We start from the raw sequence: 20,536 nt of genomic DNA, 5'->3' as shown, positions 1-20,536 counted from the left end.
GGCGAGGACCAGTGCCTTGAATTTAATGCGAGCGGCTATTAGTAGCCAGTGCAGACTGATGAAGAGAGGCGTGACGTGTGTTCTCTTCGGCTCATTAAAGACCAACCTTGCCGCTGCATTCTGGATCAGTTGCTTGCAAGGGTTTGATAGTGCATGCCGGAAGGCCCGCTAGAAGAGCAGTCTGGAGAGAACAAGAGCTTGTACCAGTAGTTGTGTGGCATGATCTGATAGGAAGGGTCTAATCTTCCTAATGTTGAATAGTGCAAATCTGCAGGACCGGGTTGTTGCAGTGATGTGGTCAGTGAATTTTAGCTGATCATCAATCACAACCCCAAGGTTCCTGGCTGTCCTGGACGGAGTTATGGTTGATGATCCTAGCTGAATGGAGAGATTGTGATGCAGTGCTGGTTTGGCTGAGACTACAAGCAGTTCTGTCTTTGCAAGGTTGAGTTGCAGGTGATGTTCCTTCATCCAGGCTGAAATGTCTGTTAGGCAGGCAGCGATACGAACACCAACCGATGGATCATCAGGTTGAAATGAGAAGTAGAGTTGAGTGTCGTCGGCATAGCAGTGATAGGAAAAGCCATGTTTCTGAATGACCGATCCCAATGATGACATGTAGATGGAGAAGTGGTCCAAGCACTGAGCCCTAGGGAACGCCAGTGGCTAGACGATGTGACTTAGACACTTCACCACTCCATGACACCCTGAAGGACCTACCTGAGAGAAACCACTGGAGAGCAGAACCACTTGAACCACTGGAGAGCAGTTCCTGAGATGCCCATCTTCATGAGAGTTGACAGGAGGATCTGGTGATTAACTGTGTCAAAAGCAGCAGAAAAATCCAGTAAGATAAGTACTGTGGATTTGGAGGCTGCTCTTGCCTGTCTCAGTGCCTCCGTAACCGAGAGCAGGGCAGTCTCAGTTGAGTGGCCGCTTTTGAAACCGGATTGGTTGATGTCCAGGAGGTTGTTCTATTCAAGAAATGTAGAGAGCTGATTAAACACAACCCGCTCAAGTGTCTTTGCAATGAAAGGCAGAAGGGATACCGGTCTGTAGTTTTCTAAAAGTGCTAGGTTTAGAGAGGGTTTCTTAAGCAGTGGGGTTACCCGAGCCTGCTTAAATGCTGTGGGGAAAGTCCCGGTGTGAAGAGAGGTGTTGACAATGTGAGTGAGTGCAGGAGTAACAGAAGAAGGAATGGCCTGAAGGAGGTGAATGGGGATAGGATCAAGCGGACATGTAGTGGGATGATTGGAAAGGATAAGTTTGGAGACATCTGCTTCGGAGAGCAGAGAGAAGGAGGGGAGCGTATGTGTGATGGTTGTTGAGATGCGTGTGTCGGTTTGTGGTGTGGAGAATTGGCTGCTGATGGAAGAGGTTTTGTTTGTGAAAAATGATGCAAAGTCATCAGCTGTAAGAGTTGACGAAGGAGGGGGGGGACAAAGGAGCGAAGAGAATGTTTTGAAAAATGCATGAGAGTTGGAGCAGTTGTTGATTTTGTTGTGGTAGTATGTAGTTTTAGCAGTGGAGACATTAGTAGAGAAAGAAGCGAGAAGAGACTGATACAGGGTTAGGTCAGTAGCGTTTTTAGTTTTGCGCCACTTCCTCTCTGCCGCCCGGAGTCCAGAGCGATGTTCACGGAGAACATCAGACAGCCAGGGGGCAGAGGTGGTGGTGCGGGCTGGCCTGGATGAAAGGGGACAGAGGTTGTCTAAGCAAGATGTTAGAGTGGAGCAAAGAGTGTCAGTAGCACTGTTAGTGTCTAGTGCTGAGAACTGAGCAGGTGGAGGGAGTGAGGATGAAACCATAGTGGATAGACGGGAGGGAGAGAGCGAGCGTAGATTACACCGAAAGGTGATCTGCGGAGGAGTGCGTGTTGTGTCTGGAGTCAGTATGAGGTTAAGAGTGATGAGAAAGTGATCTGAGGTGTGCAGTGGAGTAACTAAAGTGTTGTCTGTGGAGCAGTAGCGTGTGTAGATCAGGTCCAGATGGTTACCTGATTTGTGAGTAGCTGTAGTAGATACTCGCTTAAGGTCAAATGAGGTCAGAAGAGTGGTGAAGTCAGCAGCCTGGGATTTATCAAGGTGGATGTTGAAGTCACCAAGCAGTATCAGAGGAGTGCCATCCTCAGGGAAGTGAGAGAGTAAAATATCCAATTCATCCAAGAAGTTACCCAGTGTACCTGGAGGGCGATAAATAACTACAACATGGATTTTAGCCAGGTGAGTGATAGTGATTGAGTGTGATTCAAATGAGCATTTGCCATATAGAGAAGGAATGGGCTCAAATTTCCAATCATTTGAGATGAGCAAACCAGTACCTCCACCCCTCCCAATCGGGCGTGGGGTGTGTGAAATAGTGAAATTATTTGAGAGAGCAGCAGGAGTGGCAGTGTCTTCTGGATTGATCCAGGTTTCAGTTAGAGCCATGAGACTGAGATGTGAATGAGTGGAAATAGATGGAATAAAGTCTGCTTTGTTTACACAGACCAATTGGAATGGACATTAATGTAGCAGAGGAAATAGGTACACTTTGAAGATTATTAGGATTACGGCGCCTAGAATGTACTGAGCGTGACTTACGGGTGTATGTGGTAATAGTAGCGATTTGGAAGCACATAGTGAATACGGGTTAGAGAAATAAACAGATGAAAACACAAAGTGGACAAAGTAGAAGGAAAGCTATTAAGTGCCTTGCCGGTTTCCTTGCTCGAGTGGAGTCGCGCAGAGTAGAGTCGAATGGTCTTTTACACTCTTCGGTTCAAAGCGAAACTATCACTCACTAGTGCGAATATCCCGCAATAATAATTGAGTGTGGCCGGCAAAAACAGCACTGGTTATAATTCAAATACAATTATCTTAACCAGTAAAATTATAAATCGAAAAATAACTACAGAATCTAAATGTATCCACTTGATAGCGTGTAATACGCTGAGCAAATCCAGCAATCTGAGTAATTAGCAAAAACACTTACACACGGCTTCAATGCGCTCCTTCACTCTCGGCACGCTTCTCCTAGCAACTTACTGACCGACCTGAGCTTATATATGTTCTGTCCACCTTTGTAATTTGCCCAAACAGACTAGCCTTGATCGGCCGCATAGAGACGAAAGCCTTGAACGGCCGCAGACGGGCCTTGATCAGGCAGGTAGAGACAAGCCTTGAACAGCCACATAGTGACGAAAGCCATGAACAGCCATGCGACAGAGCCTAAAGCTAATTTCAAATCATCAGTCATTGTCCTCCTTGATCTATCTGCTGCCTTTGACACTGTCAATCATCAGATTCTTCTGTCCACCCTCTCATCACTGGGCATCACAGGGACTCCGCTCCATTGGTTTGAGTCTTATCTCACAGGTAGGTCTTTCAAGGTTGCCTGGAGAGGAGAGGAATCCAAAGACCATCAACTGACCACTGGGGTGCCTCAGGGCTCAGTGCTTGGACCTCTCCTCTACTCCATCTACACTACTTCATTGGGACCGATCATACAGGCACATGGCTTCTCATACCACTACTATGCTGATGACACACAGATCTACCTCTCATTCCAAACAGATGATCCCACAGTAGCTGCACGAATCTCAAGCTGTCTGGCGGACATCTCTGCATGGATGAGAGAACATCACTTGCAGCTCAACCTGGCAAAGATTGAGTTTCTGGTCTTCCCTGCCAGTCCCACTATACAACACGACTTCACCATCCAGTTAGGTACACCTTGATTTCCCCATCAAAGTCAGTCAGAAATCTTGGAGTAACATTTGATGACCAGTTGTCCTTCAAAGAACACATTTCTAAGACAGCTGGCTCATGCAACATCAGGAAGATCAGACCTTTTGTCTAGGCCCTGGTTATTTCTAGACTTGACTACTGCAATGCGCTTCTGGCTGGACTCTCATCTTGTGCAATCCAAACACTTCGAATGATCCAGAATGCAGCAGCACGTCTTATCTTCAACAAGCCCAAAAGGACCCATGTCACACCTCTCTTCATCTCTCTGCACTGGCTACCACTCGCTGCTCACATCAAGTTTAAGGCGCTGACGCTTGCCTACAGAGCCAACACGAGCTCAGCTCCTGCATACTTTGACTCACTTCTATGAGTCTACACCCCCACCAGAAGCCTTCACTCAGCTAAGGAGCGATGGCTTGTGGTACCATCACAGAGAGGCATAAAATCCCTTTCCAGAACATTTTCATTCAACGTTCCCAGCTGGTGGAACGATCTTCCCACCGCCATCCGAAACGCAGAATCATTGACAACATTCAAAAGACAACTAAAAACTTCCGTGAGCACTTAACCTCATAAAAAAAAAACTTATTTTCCTCTTTCTTCCCCTTTTTCCCTCCCTACTCTAGCCTGTGCTAGACTGAGCAATGTACACAGACTTTGGATAAAAGCATCTGCTAAATGCATAAATGTAATGTAAATGTATACTGCCTCGGTAGGCTGGGGTACAAAAAAACGCGTAGACTGTATGAACTGCCATGTTAGGCCGTGTATATTGCCTCGGTAGGCTGGGGTATGAAAAGTCATGTAGGCTGTATGAACTGCCACATTAGGCTGTGTATACTGCCTCGGTAGACTGAGGTACAAAAAGTCATGTAGGCTGTATGAACTGCCACGTTAGGCTGTGTATATACGAAAAGTCATCCAGGTTGTATGAACTGCCATGTTAAGCTGTGTATACTGCCTCGGTAGGCTGGGGTACGAAAAGTAACATAGGCTGTATTGATTGCCACGTTAGGCCGTGTATACTGCCTTGGATGGCCGGGGTACGAAAATTCACGTAGGCTGTATGAACTGCCATGTTAGGCCGTGTATACTGCCTCGGTAGGCCGGGGTACAAAAAGCTGCGTTGGTTGTATGGACTGCCACGTTAGGCCGTCTACACTGCATTGATAGGCCGGGGTACGAAAAAAAATGCGCTGACTGAGAATAAGCCAGTGTGCGGGGAAGCCCGCGATAGCCCATGGTGAGAAGACGCGTGGGTGCTTGAGTTGGCCTCGATAGACCAAATGGAAAAGTGAGTATAATCTGTAAAATAATAGATATTTTTCCTTTCATTCCTCTCAAAGATCTCTTCTGAATGTGCACAGAACAATGGATCCACAAATAATTAACTAATTTCACTAATAATTGCAAATATTATAGGCCTATCTGTGTTTAGAAATATGCACAGGAGTGGGTTCATATTGGAAAGAATACAACAGATACAAAAATGAAGAAAAAGAAGAAAAAAATATCAGTGCATTCATAGAAAATAATGTAAACCAGTTATCATCCATTGAGTAGGGTTTCTTAACAGGAAACATTATTTTAATGAAGTATTTAAAATTCGGTGTGTAAATTTATCTATTGTATTTGACAGGTGTGATGATCAGAGGAGTTGAGTTTTTACCTCCATCATTAGAGTCTGGGCAAAAATATGGATAGAGTTTCCCCGTGAAAGACTGAGCAGTGAAAGAGTAGATATGAGAGCTGGACTCCACATAATAAAAGGAGACCAGACCCTCCTCATAATCCACAAACACACCGACCCGCTGCGGCTTCACTCTCACACAGACAGGAGGATCAGCAAAGGCCCAATATTCATTCTCATTCCTCAGAGCCAATGTCCAGTATCCATTATTAAGACTAAGTGGGATCACGTCCTTCCTGTTAATGGATTCTCTGGCCACTCCTAAACTCCAGCCAGTCTTTCCCTTCACCTGCACCTCAAAATAAAATCTCCCTGAGGAGAATCCCTCCTTTCCCAGGACATTTATATATCTATCAAATCTCTCTGGTTTGTATGGGAGTTTCTGCCAAATGTCTCCATCTCTCACTTGTTTTCCATCATCAGACAGGATGAGTCGAGGATGAGCTGTATCAGGATCCAGAGTCACATCCACTGAGAAAACAGAGAATATGAATCACAACACAGATATTTCGTGTTGATGTTTGTAATTTGTATTCAGTTGTTAATCATACTGTAGGTCATTGATGAAGCTTTAAGTGTATGAATGTAATCTGGTGTAGTGCGCACACACACATGCACGCACGCACACTGTACCTGCATACTGCTGCATCCTCTTCAGATCTGTAGAAAGAAAGAAAGAAAGAAAGAAAGAAAGAAAGAAAGAAAGAAAGAAAGAAAGAAAGAAAGAAAGAAAGAAAGAAAGAAAGAAAGAAAGAAAGTTGTTGAAGCTGTGCACTGACAAGTTTTTTAACTTCAGGCCTGAAATTTCACACACAAAATAAATTTGCCCCTGTGATGTCTCTCAATAAAACAAGTTTTTACGTTAGTACAAAATTCATTTTAGATGTTGTAATTTCTCCTCTATACATGTTTTACATGTTTTCTGAAATTAGAACTGTGAGCTGATGATTATGAGACACAAACACATGATCACATATTTCTCTTATTTCAGCTTGAATCAGACTCATTCTTCATTACTGATATTAAAAGATGATGAATATATGTATCTGTACAGTGTATTTAATATTGATGTACCAGTTTGAGTGAATTTCTTCAGTAGAGTGTCCTTCAGTTGAGTCAGAGCTCTCCTCAGAGTCTCCACACTCTCATCAGTCTTCATACTGATCTCAGGCCAGTCCCTGGTGTTTCTAGAGCTGCACAGGGATGAGTAAATCTACAGCAGGAGAGAGGAGAAATCCTTCAGCATGGGGAGTGTTATGGTGTCATATACTGCATTATCATTGATCAGAGAGATGTTGACTGACCTGTAGGAGGTGGAGGTGATCTTCAGTGTGTGAGAGCTGCTCCAGCTCAGTGTTTCTCATCTTTAGCTCAGTGATCTCCTGCTCCAGCTCTTCAATGAGCTCTTCCTCCTGTTTCTCTGCTGCTTTCTGCTGCTCCTCCATCATCTCCAGCAGTTCAGTCTGACATCTCTCAATGGAGCGGATGAGATCAGTGAAGAGCTCAACACGGGCTGCTTTCTCCTTCTCTGTGTTTCTCTTCTCAACCAGGACAATAAACAAATTATACATTTTTTAGATTATTATTAAATATAGATTATATGGGTCCAAGCATCAATGGAATGGCAGATAAACTTAAATGTACTTATAGCAAAACTAGCAAAAACATAAAGTTGCTTATATAGCACCACTTCTGGGGCTATTCATATAAGAAGTTTGAAAATCTTGTGGTTTACAGAAAACTCAAAAGGAGGAAGATTTTGTAACGGTTGGCTCAAGGATTAATGCCCTGTACACATTGTATAATTTTGAAAGAATACCAATCGTGGAGATTTCTGTGGTCGTGGATCCTAAATGGTGGTCCTACGCCATACAGCGAGAGAGGTTCAAAGACAGCCTTTGTCACGGTCATGTGACCAAAGATAGCCTGTGATAATTTTCTGACCAAGTCAGAAATTTAGCATGATCATCTCAAAGTGTGTTTGCTGCTACGACTTGCGTCTACTATAGCCAAAAAAACCTGCAAAATGAAATGCCGTATTGATCCATGCGACATGGCGTTAAAACTTTAAACTACTTACCTCAAGCTCCATTTGCAAAATGCATGCCAAGTTGGCCTCTTTTCCATAACCATATTCTCCTCTTTCGCTTCCTCTTCTTTTTTTCAGTGCACTTAAAAACCGCAATTGCCAATGTGCGATTCATCTTGCTCTAGTTGTTTACCACTAGCACATGCTGGGGGTTTTCCAGAAAGCAAGGTTAACTTACCGTCACATATACCTTGAACTCTCAAGGTTCAAGGTATATGATTATATACCTTGATTAGCCAAGGTATATAATGATTAGTCAAACCTTGCTTACTCGAGTCTGAGAGTAAGTTCAGAAAACTCAGAGTATGTTCCCGGGTAACACACAAGATTCACAACAGAGCAGCGAATCGATGATTCACCATGGAAACAGACGCTAAGAAAAAGCGCGCCATTCTACTTCCTTCTTCTTTTGTTTAATGCCGATTTACATAAATACTTAGTGCACATCGCCACCTATTTGGTCATTTTTTCAATCTTTTAATTTAATAAGTAATCTTTATTCACTGAGAATAAGTATTATATTGTTTGTTTGATGTTAATTAATTGAATGCAAATCCTCGTGTGAAATGACAATAAAATAAATATATTTGAATTGAATTAACATTTAAACATTACCTTGTTATAATAGTACTTTAGAATTAATATATTCTATTGTATATTATATAACTGTAACTATATAACACATTGTATTATATTAATATAACTGTATTAATTATATAACACACATCTGAATACCTCTTAAGCAAACTAACCCTTGAAACATTACCTTCTCTGGAGCAGATAATGTTCAGAGAGTGAGTTGCTATGGCTACTTGCAGACACTGAAAGTTACCTCCGTTTTTGGAACTGAAAGTTGAGGTTAAACATACCCGGGTATGTTACATAACCTGCTTTCTGGAATACCCCCATGATGACGTTTTATCATCGTACAGTCTACATACATGTCGTACCCAAGTTTATTAGATCCATGTTGTACAGTGTGATTTGTAATCTTATAAGATTGCCAAAACCGCACTAATACACAGAAATCGGCTGAGGGAAAAAAGATTTGCTCTAGCCCTAATGCTTCTAGAGTTCTGAACTAAAACTCAAAAGTACTTATAGCACCACCTGGTGTCCAACAAATGCATGTGGAGGTCCCTAACCCCTGGATCATCTGCTTAGCAATGGGTCAGTCATGAACGATTTGTTCATTTTGAACAAACATTGTAACACTCATTGATCTGTCACAGAGAGTAATTTGTTCATTTTGTGTTGACCGCACATGCACAACATCCCATAGGTTCTGTACAGGAAACAGAATTGATTAGTTCACTTCTCGAGTCTTCGGGTTCGAGGGTGCTTCTCAAATCTTATTTGTGCATCCTCATTTCCTGTTGTCACCTCCTTTCCTCGCATCTTAGCTCCACCCCTTCAGGATGCGAGGGAAGAACGCAAGGAATTGAATCAAGTAAAATGATATATCCCCACTCCCTTCACTTCAAAGCGTTGTCAATTAATGATGACTCTCCGCTGGATTTACCTTGCACGTCGGGAATCTTGAACATTAAAGATAATTATTTGTATTTTAATAGTTTCAACCTCCACAACATACCATATTTGTCCTTTTTTTTTTTAATTACCAGTATTATTAACAATGAATTGTCCCAGCTATTAACTGCTTTTTATTTGTTGTAAAGTATTACAGTTTGTTTAATTTTCTTTAATTTTCTTGCTTTGATATAATTCTGCAGCTGTCCTACTATAGTTGTTGTTATTTGTCATGCATTTGTGTCTTGTACATGTAAACAATAATGCTAATTATAATAATAATAATTAATAAACTGTGGCAAGATATGAAGGGGGAGGAGAATTAATACGTGCGCCACGTTTACGATGGAGGACGGAGGAGTGAGGAAATGAGGAGGGAAATTGAGAAGAAACAAGGGTGCTTTTTGTCATGTGATGGATTAAAAATTAATAAATGCATAAAACTGGAACATACAAGCATGGATGATGCTCCATCAGTGAAAATAATTTACAAAAAAAAAAGGGTTTGATAATCTCTGTTATGAAATTACTGAACACATGAAGTCTCCTATTTCATCTTTCAATATGTGTATAAAAAATAAGAATATGTATCGGCAGCAAAGGCTCAATAAGATGCGTATCGCGATACAGAGGCCACAATGCAATAAGTTTAACCCTGGAGCTGTCAAAGTCTGCTAGATGATGCGTTTTGATGCATCGTGATGAGATTGGTAGATCTATTAGTAAAATATGTTGACTTTAGCAATCTTTGGCCCTGTTTACTATGGAGTCAGAATAGTCTCATTAATAATTCACGCAAAAAACAAGATGCACACATGTGTAACCAATTTCACATGCATGAAACCAAATTCACGTGCGCAAAATAAAATTATATATTCATAAAATACATTTCACAAATGCAAAACACAATTCGTAGATTTACAACTGTGCACAAAAACTTTTGAATGTTTAAAATTTACACATTCATCCTGTAATGCGAATGTGCAAATCGTCATTCACGTGTGTGAATTGCCTTGGATGTGTGTGTGTGTTTTTGAGACTTTCCTGGCAGCGCAATCCTCCCTACACAGAGGAGTCGTACTCTTTAGCCAATCAGACTTAAGCTCATCAATCGACCAATCATAACCGCGTGAGGGCGGGCCCACCTGAATGTTACGTCATCAGCGTTCGACCACAGTTAGAGATCATGGCTAAGCAGCAGAGGTATGTATGTGAAGTTTGATCGGTTCATTTCTGTGTTTACTGAAACTAAGAACTTAGCAGTTAAGAAACTATCACTTCAACTGATCTCTGTGTGAAAATAAACATTTAGTAGTATTGATGATTTCTTATGTTTACTTCATAAAGAATTATGCATATGCACACCATACAAATGTAGGATTTTAGATTCATAAACTCCATAACAATGGTTTGAATGATGAGAGAAAGTGTATATAAATAGACGAATTAGATAAATAGATATTTTTCACGTGGTTTTTAATTTAACTATTATTTAATTAGGAAAGAGCAGTCACAACAGTGTTTGAACCTGCATGTCATGTCCACCACACATTCAACTGTTGATAATGATTTATGTAATGAAGTGCATACATTGGAGACCATTTATATTTAATCTATGCTTTGTTTTAACTTTAAGCTGCACATATATGCAGTTTTATTGTTTCAGATTTCCCAGACAGATGATGTATGAAGTTGCAGAGACCAGTACCGTTACCTTACCATTCCTACTGTAATTCTTTCAAAACACTCATGTTGCATCCCTTCATTTTGACTGTTGTTTCAACAAGAGGCTGAAAGTCATGCATTGTTACTGTATTAATGTACACACTCAAGGAATAAAGCCCTGCTATGCATTATTAAATGTTCTTGTTTTATGTCAGAATTAAAAGAATCAAAGATATTTGCTACAGTTGATGTATACGGTTTATTCATTTGAAAGTTTCTGAATCCTTTGGGAATAAAACCTATATGAAATGACTTGGCCATGATTAAAGAGAGTTCACCCAAAACATTTTTTTTAATTCATTTACTCACCCTCAAGTTGTTCCAAACCTATATGAATTTCTGTTCTGCTGAACACAAAGGAAGATATTTGTAAGAATGTTTGTAACAAAGCACATCTCTGCAGCCATTGACTAACATAGTAGGGAGAAAAATACTATGTTAGTCAATGGCTGCAGAGATTTGCTTTGTTACAAACATTCTTACAAATATCTTCCTTTGTGTTCAGCAGAACAGAAATTCATATAGGTTTGGAACAACTTGAGGGTGAGTAAATGATGAAGAAGCACAACATGTAGTACAGAGAAATATATATATATAATTGTATATAAATATATAACATTGTACATAAATATATTCTGTAGTTGTGAGATTGGCTGATTAACAGTTTGAAGCTGGGTTAGTTCTTCAGTCACAGGGCACTGGAAACACAATGTCATTGCATGGCTGGTCAGGGATGTTGGTAGTGTTCCAGTCAGTGTCTTCTTTTCTTTTAAAGTAGATAAATGTTTATCTCCAAATGATACATTTCAGTGCAATACATCAGGTGAAAGTTAACAAATGAAATGTGTTCAATCTAGTGATCACTAGCCCTTTCTCTGTCAGAACACGTCAGATTTTGGTTTGATATTTAAAGCAGTCAGCACATGCAGACAGAGGAAGAGCAGGAAGCAGGAGATGAAGTGATGGTAATATAATTTTATATAGTTTACTGAGTAATCTTAGTATGATGTTAATTGCATCTGTCTGATCAGCATAAAAATGCTTTTTTTGCCAGGCAAAGTAAAATGAATGCTTCACAACATTGTCCTGTGACATTAAAAACCTTGAGATGACAATACAGCACAGAGCATGAAAGTACATGTGTACTGAATAGATTAAGACATTAATACAAATTATAAAAGAGAATAAGGAAACATGAATTTAGATGTTTGTGACTGCTATCCAGATGTCATGCCAAAGGTGTGTAATCCTGAAAAATACAAAGGAACAATACGTGTAATAATAATTTAACACTGTATACTGTTGCACAAATGGCAAAATATCTTCATTACTAAACAATGAGTGCTCATAAAAAAAATTGTACATAGTGAAAAAATATCTCGATGAGGCCAGTACTAAGTGGGAGCTATTGGCCACCCAGATTATTGTTTTACAATCATTTGTGTGATTGTAACTGAGAGAGATGTCTGTCTCTGTACCTGCAGCTAAAATACAAAACAAGCATAATTTCCTCTTCATATGGGACATCTGATTACCACAGCAGTTGCTTACATCTGTTAATATTGAATAAACTATCACTTCAACTGATCTCTAAGTTCTTAGTTTCAGTAAACACAGAAATGAACCGATCAAACTTCACATACATACCTCTGCTGCTTAGCCATGATCTCTAACTGTGGTCGAACGCTGATGACGTAACATTCAGGTGGGCCCGCCCTCACGCGGTTATGATTGGTCGATTGATGAGCTTAAATCTGATTGGCTAAAGAGTACGACTCCTCTGTGTAGGGAGGATTGCGCTGCCAGGAAAGTCTCAAAAACACACACACACATCCAAGGCAATTCACACACGTGAATGACGATTTGCACATTCGCATTACAGGATGAATGTGTAAATTTTAAACATTCAAAAGTTTTTGTGCACAGTTGTAAATCTACGAATTGTGTTTTGCATTTGTGAAATGTAATTTATGAATATATCATTTTATTTTGCGCACGTGAATTGTTTTTTGTGCACGTGAATTTGGTTTCATGCATGTGAAATTGGTTACACATGTGTGCATCTTGTTTTTTGCGTGAATTATTAATGAGACTATTCTGACTCCATAGTATACAACTGGTATTAAGATGCATTTTGATCGATCGGATCACAAGTGGATGATGCTAAATACAGGTGTAAACCGATTTCTAACACACCGCGTTCACCGTGGTTTTGCGGTTGTCAGAGCAGAAACGAAAGCTGCTGCTCTCCGTATGTTTTTCCGCCGTCTCCGGTCGTGTTCATGTAAATTGCGCAAAGCTTATTTCATCTTAATATCCTTTTAGATTTTGGTTCTTAAACTTTTCTTGTGGTATGCTCATTTTGAAAGATTAATTTTCTACATAAGAGGAAAATCATTGTTTCCAGAAAACTGCAGTAGAGTGATGTTAGTGAACCAGCTGTTTGATAATGATGGAAATTTACCAACTACTCTTATTTCATTTTGAGATACCAATATCCAGAAAGAATCTAGTTTTCAAGGTCATCTCTTTGGAAATGTGTATGTTCTTCAGAAACAATAACAGTGGCTCCCAGCCCTGAATCCACTGAGGTTTGTTCTATTCGTTTCTCTGTACAGAAATACAATTACACAATAAGGTCTTTATTTTGATCCATCCATTACATCTTATTGGAACATCATTTCTGATGATATCAAGTGGATGAATGTTTGATCACTCCCTCAAAAATGTTTCTTAACAAATAAAGTTAGAAATATCTTATACAATTATTTACACATTTTATCATGTCAAGCATTTTTTTGCAGAAATTTAGGTTACATTGACACTTCCTGCTCTTCTTGTGAAGTTTCTTCTGAAACTGTATGTCATTTGTTTTGGGAGTGTCCTTTGACTCAGTCTTTCTGGAGTAATGTTAATGCTTTGATTGTCCAAAATGTGTTTTGTGATTTTTCCTTATTTTATAGACACATTGTTTTGGGGTTTTATATTAATGACAAGAATTTAAGCAAAGCCTGTTTTTGTTTAAACCTTCTTTGATTTATTGTAAAATTTGATATCCATAAATGTAAATATACAAAAAGTAAACCCTGCTTTAACATCTTTAAACATGAATTAAATTTGTATTTAAATACAATCTCAATGTCTGTTAATAAGAAAGCTATAAAACATCTAGAATTTGTACCCAGTGGCGGCGCCAGGGGGGGGCTAGGTGGTGCTGCAGCTCCCCTTATAGGCCTAATAGCCATAGCACCTGACCAGACTAGGGTTGCCACCCGTCCCGTAAAATACGGAATCGTCCCGTATTTACAAGCAAAATGACGCGTCCCGTATCAAACCAATACGGGATGCAAATTGTCCCATATTTTACATAGGTCCACACATAGTTCAATTTAGGTAAATTGATGCCTTAAAGAATCGCAAGTGCAGGGTAAGATTTGTGAAAGTGTACATAAGATTGCAAGCGTAAATTAAATTTGTATGCGCAAGATAAGTTTTGTAAAAGTGTAAATTGCCTTTCAAGTGTAAGAAAAAAATATTTGCAGCATTTTATTCGTAAGTGTAATTCATGTATTGTGAAACTGCAGCTTCATGTTAACGCAAAATAAACATGATCTGTATTCTTCTGACTTCCATTTTTCCGTGCTAAGACTTTTGACATGTTTCTTTCGCCAAGATACGGCCAAAATCATTGCACGACTGTGAACATTGATTTGCAAGCGATAACATCAGAGTCAGGAACTGCAAACCAGATTGACCGTGTAAAACCAGACTTTGTGTAAAAAATATAAACTGCTGCAAATGTCTAAATGACTTGTTGTGAACGTAGGGCAAAAAAGTTCCAGAAAGAAACCGATTTGTACAGTTCCGTCTTTCTTTTAGCTGCGATTGGCACGATTCTCTCACTCGCTCAGTTTTGCGAGCTCGAGGAGGAAGGCGGGTCCACCTTCTTCTGTAGCCAATCAAATGAGCTGCTCGCTGACTCTGGATTTATCCTTATCTGATTGGTTCAATAAAGACCCCAGACGCCAGAACACATCTTAATCTTCATTTGGCTAAGAATCGTTCTCACTGCCGAAATTGTACTTTTAATGCACACATACATGTTAATAAATAAATCGCCGCAAAATTCAAAGCACCTTCTCTTAAGTGTTGAGCCATAGCACCTGCAACAGAAAATCTCTGGAGCCGCCACTGTCTGTCAGTGCAGTGTGATTCGGCCTTTACAGTATCAAGACCATTTATCTCAAAAGGACAAAATGATGGATGGAATAACATAAGGGTGAGTAAGTAATGAAAGTATTTTAATTTATGGGTGAAATATTGTTTTAATATTGTTAGTATTTAATACACACCTCTTCTAAAGAAACAGTGTTGTGGTTCTTGTGATCTCCGTCAGTGCAGGACAGACACACGATTGTCTGATCATCTCTACAGAACAGCTCCAGAGGTCTCTCATGTTTCTGACAGATATAGTCCTCCAGATTACTCACAGGATTGATCAGTTTGTGTTTCTTTAAACCTGCCACTCTCAAATGAGGCTCCAGGTGAGTTTCACAGTAAGAGCTCTGACACACCAGACACGACTTCAGGGCTTTCTGCTTTCTTTCCTCACAGTAGTAACACAGAACTTCAGTTTTTTTTTTCACAGGACTTTCCTTTTTATAGTGATCTACAACTTCTCTGAGTGTGGTATTAATCTTGAGATCAGGTCTGTGCTTGAATGTTTCTTTACAATATGGACAGTTGCAGGTCTGGCTGTTGTCCCAGCACTTATTCAGACAGGTCTTGCAGAAGCTGTGTCCACATGGAGTGCTGACTGGATTACTTAACACATCCAGACATATAGAGCACCGAAGCTCTTCAGTCAGTGGACTGCTGGAGGAAGACATATCTGGAGGGAGAAATTATGAAAATGAATGACCATCAATAGTAAAAAAAAAGTCAAGGTTTAGAGAATGTGAACACTGTGCAGAGCTTGGATCTGGACTGTCTACGTTGAAGTAGCTGAAATATTTTTGCTAACTACATAATTCTCATAGGTTTACTTCATTTTGTGTTATTTCATAGTTCTTATGACTGAAGTGTGGAAAACTGTCATAATTAAGAATGAGCAGGTGTGTTCAAAAATACATTCTTCGGTAATAGTCACCTATTAAATAATGTTTTCCATTAGAGGAAATCTATTTTCTGTTATTACACTGATCAAAATTATAAACGCAACACATTTGTTTTTGCCCCCATTTTTCATGAGCTGATTTAAAGGGTTAGTTCACCCAAAAATTAAAATTCTGTAATTAATTACTCACCCTCATGTCGTTCGACACCCGTAAAACCTCCATTCATATTCGGAACACAAATGAAGATATTTTAGTTGAAAGCTGATGGCTGAGAAAGGCTTCAGATAGGCCTCCATTGGCATTCAGTACATTTATACTCCCAAGACCCATAAAAGGCACTTAAAACGTCGTTACAAAGTCCATCTCACCACAGTGGCTCTACAATAATTTTACGATGCGACGACAATAGTTTTTGTGCGCAAAAAAAAATCAAAATAACACCTTTATCCAACTTTGGTTATTGTCTTCCGTGTATGCCTCCACGACGCATGCGCGAGAATATGACGTAGCGCCGGCGTTCGGGAATCCATGAAATGCACACTTAAGCCCCATTTTGAGAACTACGCCGAGACCTAAAGCACGATCAATGTAGAATCCAACAGCTTAGACACGCGCGTCTTCCTCTGCTTGTAAACAAATCACAACAAATCACAACAAACTAAACTGGGACTGCTGATTAGAAAAGTATTAATAATTAATTCTGTCCTCAAAATAAACTGATATATTTTATGAATAAGTGTAATTTTTTCTATGTTAAGTCACTCTCACCTGCTCAGCAGGTCGGTCTCTCTGCGGGTAATTTACTTCCTCATTCTCTAGTTTTTTTGTTGTTGTGTGAAAAACACCAAATTGACACCAAAAGTCAGTTAAACGACTTTTATGATACAATTCTGATACTATTTCAATGCAGTTAACAACTAAAGTAATTTAGTATTAAACATGTTTAAACCTGGTTCTGTACTAGAGGTCTTCACGGGTCCAAAAATTCATACCCGAACCCGAAGAGACCCGTAATGTGCTAAACGGAACTGACCCGGACCCATCTATTATTTCAAAAGCTGGACCCGGACCCGTGCAGATCCGAGCAATGCCAAAAATGTTGTACCCGGAACCGACCTGGACCCGTCTATTATTTAAAAGCTGGAACCGAACCCGGCGCGAAGACACAGACCCGACGGGACCCGATTGATATTAACAAGTCAATAAACAAGTTGCGAAACAAATAACTTTTTGTCTTACCTATAGCCGTCGTCTCCCTTCCTTGTAATGTTACTTGATTGTGATGCATTATATCCTTGCCAAAAAGTTAAATCCATGTTATTCCTCTCTTGTTATTCCAAGCATGCTTAATTCACTCATCATTTCAGCTTTAAAAGTCCACTTTATGTCACGGTGACGGATGACAAATGCGTCTTTGCAGATTTGCATTTCGCCTTTGCATTTGGCCACTGACGTCAGCATTATTTATTTGCTATCATAGCTGTGAGCCGAGTCTGTTCACCAAAACTTTAAGATTAAACAAGACGGTTCATTCATATCATTATTAAAGTCAATCACACTCACAGCGGAAGCTCGGGTTGCCATAGAAACATGACACACGCTTGAGACCGCACATGCGCGGCTAGCTGGGGCAAAAACATTTGTGACAGTTCACCTGAGATTTTGTTGCTGATTTGAAATATATTATTTAAATATAAGTTCAAATCAAACTTCAACAGTGCGTTACACGTAGGCTAATACACTTGACAGCACTTACTTTTTTCTCATGTTTGTCCACAATATGCATGAAGGATGCCCAGACAGAAGAGGTTCCCCGTGGGTTTAACTTCTTTATATTTGTTGTTTTTTAGCTTTTTTCGCACATCACTCATGAAGGTATCCATTATTATTACCGTGCGCTTGCAGAGAGAGCGAGAGAGAGAGAGCGCGTGCAACAACAACATTTGATATGTAATTATACTTTGTCAGGTGTAGAGGAGAAAAGAGCTGATTCAAGGAAATAATACGGAAACAAGCAAGCAATTACAAGCAATAATTATTTTCCAATAATCTGGAAGTATAAGCTGAAAAGTAGGGCCCCAGGGTAGACCCCTGAGGAATGCCTGTGGGACAGTCTCTTGGGGAAGATATATAAGTTTCAATCCGAGTGCATGGTTTCCTTGATGTAAGATAAGACTCAAATTTCATTGTATCTACCGAAAAGTTAAAATTTGATCATTTATGAGTATGTTATGAATTATTGTATCAAATGACTTTTGTAAATCGAGTAACACTGCACCTACGACCCCACACGTGTCAAATTTTGACAGCACTTGCTCAATAAAATAACATACTGCTGTTTCAGTCGAATGCTGCCACAAGATGCTAATATTAACATGATGCTAATATGATTAACATGTTGCTAACATGATACTAACGTGATGTTAACATGATTAACATGTTTGCTAATGTTTTAGCAATATGCTAACTTGATTAGCATGTTGCTAGCATAATGCTAACACAATTAGCATGTTTTAACAAAATGCTAACATAGTTAGAACATTTTACATGATGCTAATACTATTAACATTATGCCAGCATTATGCTAATATGATTAACATGTTGCTAGCATGATATGAACGTGATGTTAACATGACTAACATAGTAAGATAAACACTCTTACAGAGTCTGCCAGCCTCTTCTGATGTGGTGACCCAATACAGAATCCTCGCGCGGAGCAATGACCTGTCAAAATGTGTGGCAATGTAAAGTCATTGGGTTTTTTCTCGCCCTGTCGGGTGAACATCATACACCCGATTGCTTATAAAAGTCATAGCACACCTCTCCTCAATAATCCACATAATTTGATGTCCACCTCATTCATGGGTCATTGACAAACGGTGCGAGACGATAATAATAAACTGAGCAATTCCAAGAGGGTCCTCGCACCTGTGTGGAGGATGTAACCAGAGTCTCCAAAAAACAGAAGACTAGGAAAGCTTCAGGCCCAGACAACATCTCATCTGCCTGTTTGAAAGCCTGCGCTGACCAACTGGCCCCAGTCTTCACGCAGATCTTCAACAGATCATTGGAGCAGTGTGAAGTTCCCTATTGCTACAAACGCTCCACTATCATTCCCGTCCCCCAAAAAACAAAAATCACTGGACTTAATGACTACAGACCTGTTGCTCTCATGTCTGTGGTCATGAAGTCGTTTGAAAGACTGGTTCTGGCCCACCTGAAGGACATCACTGGACCCTTGCTGGATCCTCTTCAATTTGCCTACAGAGCAAACAGGTCCGTGGATGATGCAGTCAACATGGGACTGCATTATATCCTGCAACATCTCGACAGACCTGGGACTTATGCAAGGATCTTATTTGTGGACTTCAGCTCGGCCTTCAATACCATCATGCCTGATCTTCTCTCAGCTAAACTGACCCAGCTCTCCATGCCATCCTCAATCTGTCAGTGGATCTCCAGCTTCCTGACAGACCGACAGCAGCTTGTGAGACTGGGGAAACTCACATCCAGGACTCTCACTACCAGCACTGGCGCCCCCCAGGGGTGTGTTCTCTCCCCACTGCTCTTCTCCCTGTACACCAATGACTGCACTTCTAAAGACCCTTCTGTGAAGCTCAGGAAATTTGCAGACGACACCACTGTCATCGGCCTCATCCAAAACGGTGATGAGTCTGCTTACAGACTGGTGGTTGAACAGCTGGCTGTCTGGTGCAGTTATAACAACCTTGAGCTCAACACGCTCAAAACGGTGGAGATGATAGTGGACTTCAGGAGGAACAGCCCAGCTCTCCCCCACTCACCATCATGAACAGCACTGTGGAAGCAGTGGAGTCATTCAGGTTCCTGGGCACTACCATCTCTCAAGACCTGAAGTGGGACAATCACATTGACTCCATTGTGAAAATGCTCTCCCAGCAGAGACTGTACTTCCTTCGTCAGCTGAGGAAGTTCAACCTCCCACAGGAGCTGCTGATTCAGTTCTACTCGGCTGTCATTGAGTCTGTCTCATGCACTTCCATCACTGTCTGGTTTGGTTCAGCTACCAAATCTGACATCAGGAGACTACAACGCACAATCCGGACTGCAGAGATGATTATTGGTGCCCCCCTGCCAACCCTCCAGGACCTGTACTCTTCCAGAGTGAGGAAGAGAGCAGGGAAAATCATCACAGACTCCACTCACCCTGGACACCGCCTGTTTGAACTGTTACCATCAGGACGGCGACTCCGATCACTGGCCACCAGCAAATCTAGGCACAGAAACAATATCTTCCAACAGGCCATTTCCCTCTTGAAAAGTTAAAATACCCCCACCCCCCACCCCCAAGGCATATGCCTGTAAGTGCAATACTCCCACTGTTTAGTGCAATCTAAACTCAGGAGATATTTATATTTATTCATACTACTCACACACTGTAAATATGTTTATAATCTGTAAATGTTTATTCTGACTAAACGTAACTGTGATCGAATTTTTGTTTTGTTATTTTCATATTTTTATTCTTAGAATTTGTATTACTATGTTCCTGTTGTGTTTGTATTTTATATGTGCACTGGAAGCTTCAGCACCAAGAAAAATTCCTTGTGTGTGCGAGCACACTTGGCAATAAAGCTCTTTCTGATTCTGATGCTCGGGCCCTAAAGATCTGTTTTCA

The 20,536-nt window shown here is 40.4% G+C and overlaps 1 protein-coding gene across 1 annotated transcript; it reads right to left on the bottom strand.

The window, feature by feature from the left end:
- Positions 1-5,347: 5,347 nt before the first annotated feature.
- Positions 5,348-15,651, bottom strand: LOC307134190 (E3 ubiquitin-protein ligase TRIM39-like; the record flags this gene model as incomplete). The annotated part of the gene is made up of 5 exons (XM_079829723.1): positions 5,348-5,889; positions 6,052-6,078; positions 6,493-6,631; positions 6,723-6,956; positions 15,115-15,651. The coding sequence occupies 5 exons, from the start codon at positions 15,649-15,651 to the stop codon at positions 5,348-5,350; spliced, it is 1,479 nt and encodes a 492-aa protein (XP_079685849.1).
- Between the last annotated feature and the right edge of the window lie 4,885 nt (positions 15,652-20,536).

Source organism: Gobio gobio (genome assembly GCF_949357685.1).
Source record: "Gobio gobio genome assembly, chromosome: 11".
Taxonomy (NCBI): Eukaryota; Metazoa; Chordata; class Actinopteri; order Cypriniformes; family Gobionidae; genus Gobio; species Gobio gobio.
Note: the sequence above shows the minus strand (reverse complement) of the source record. Positions and strands in the feature narration are given on the sequence as shown.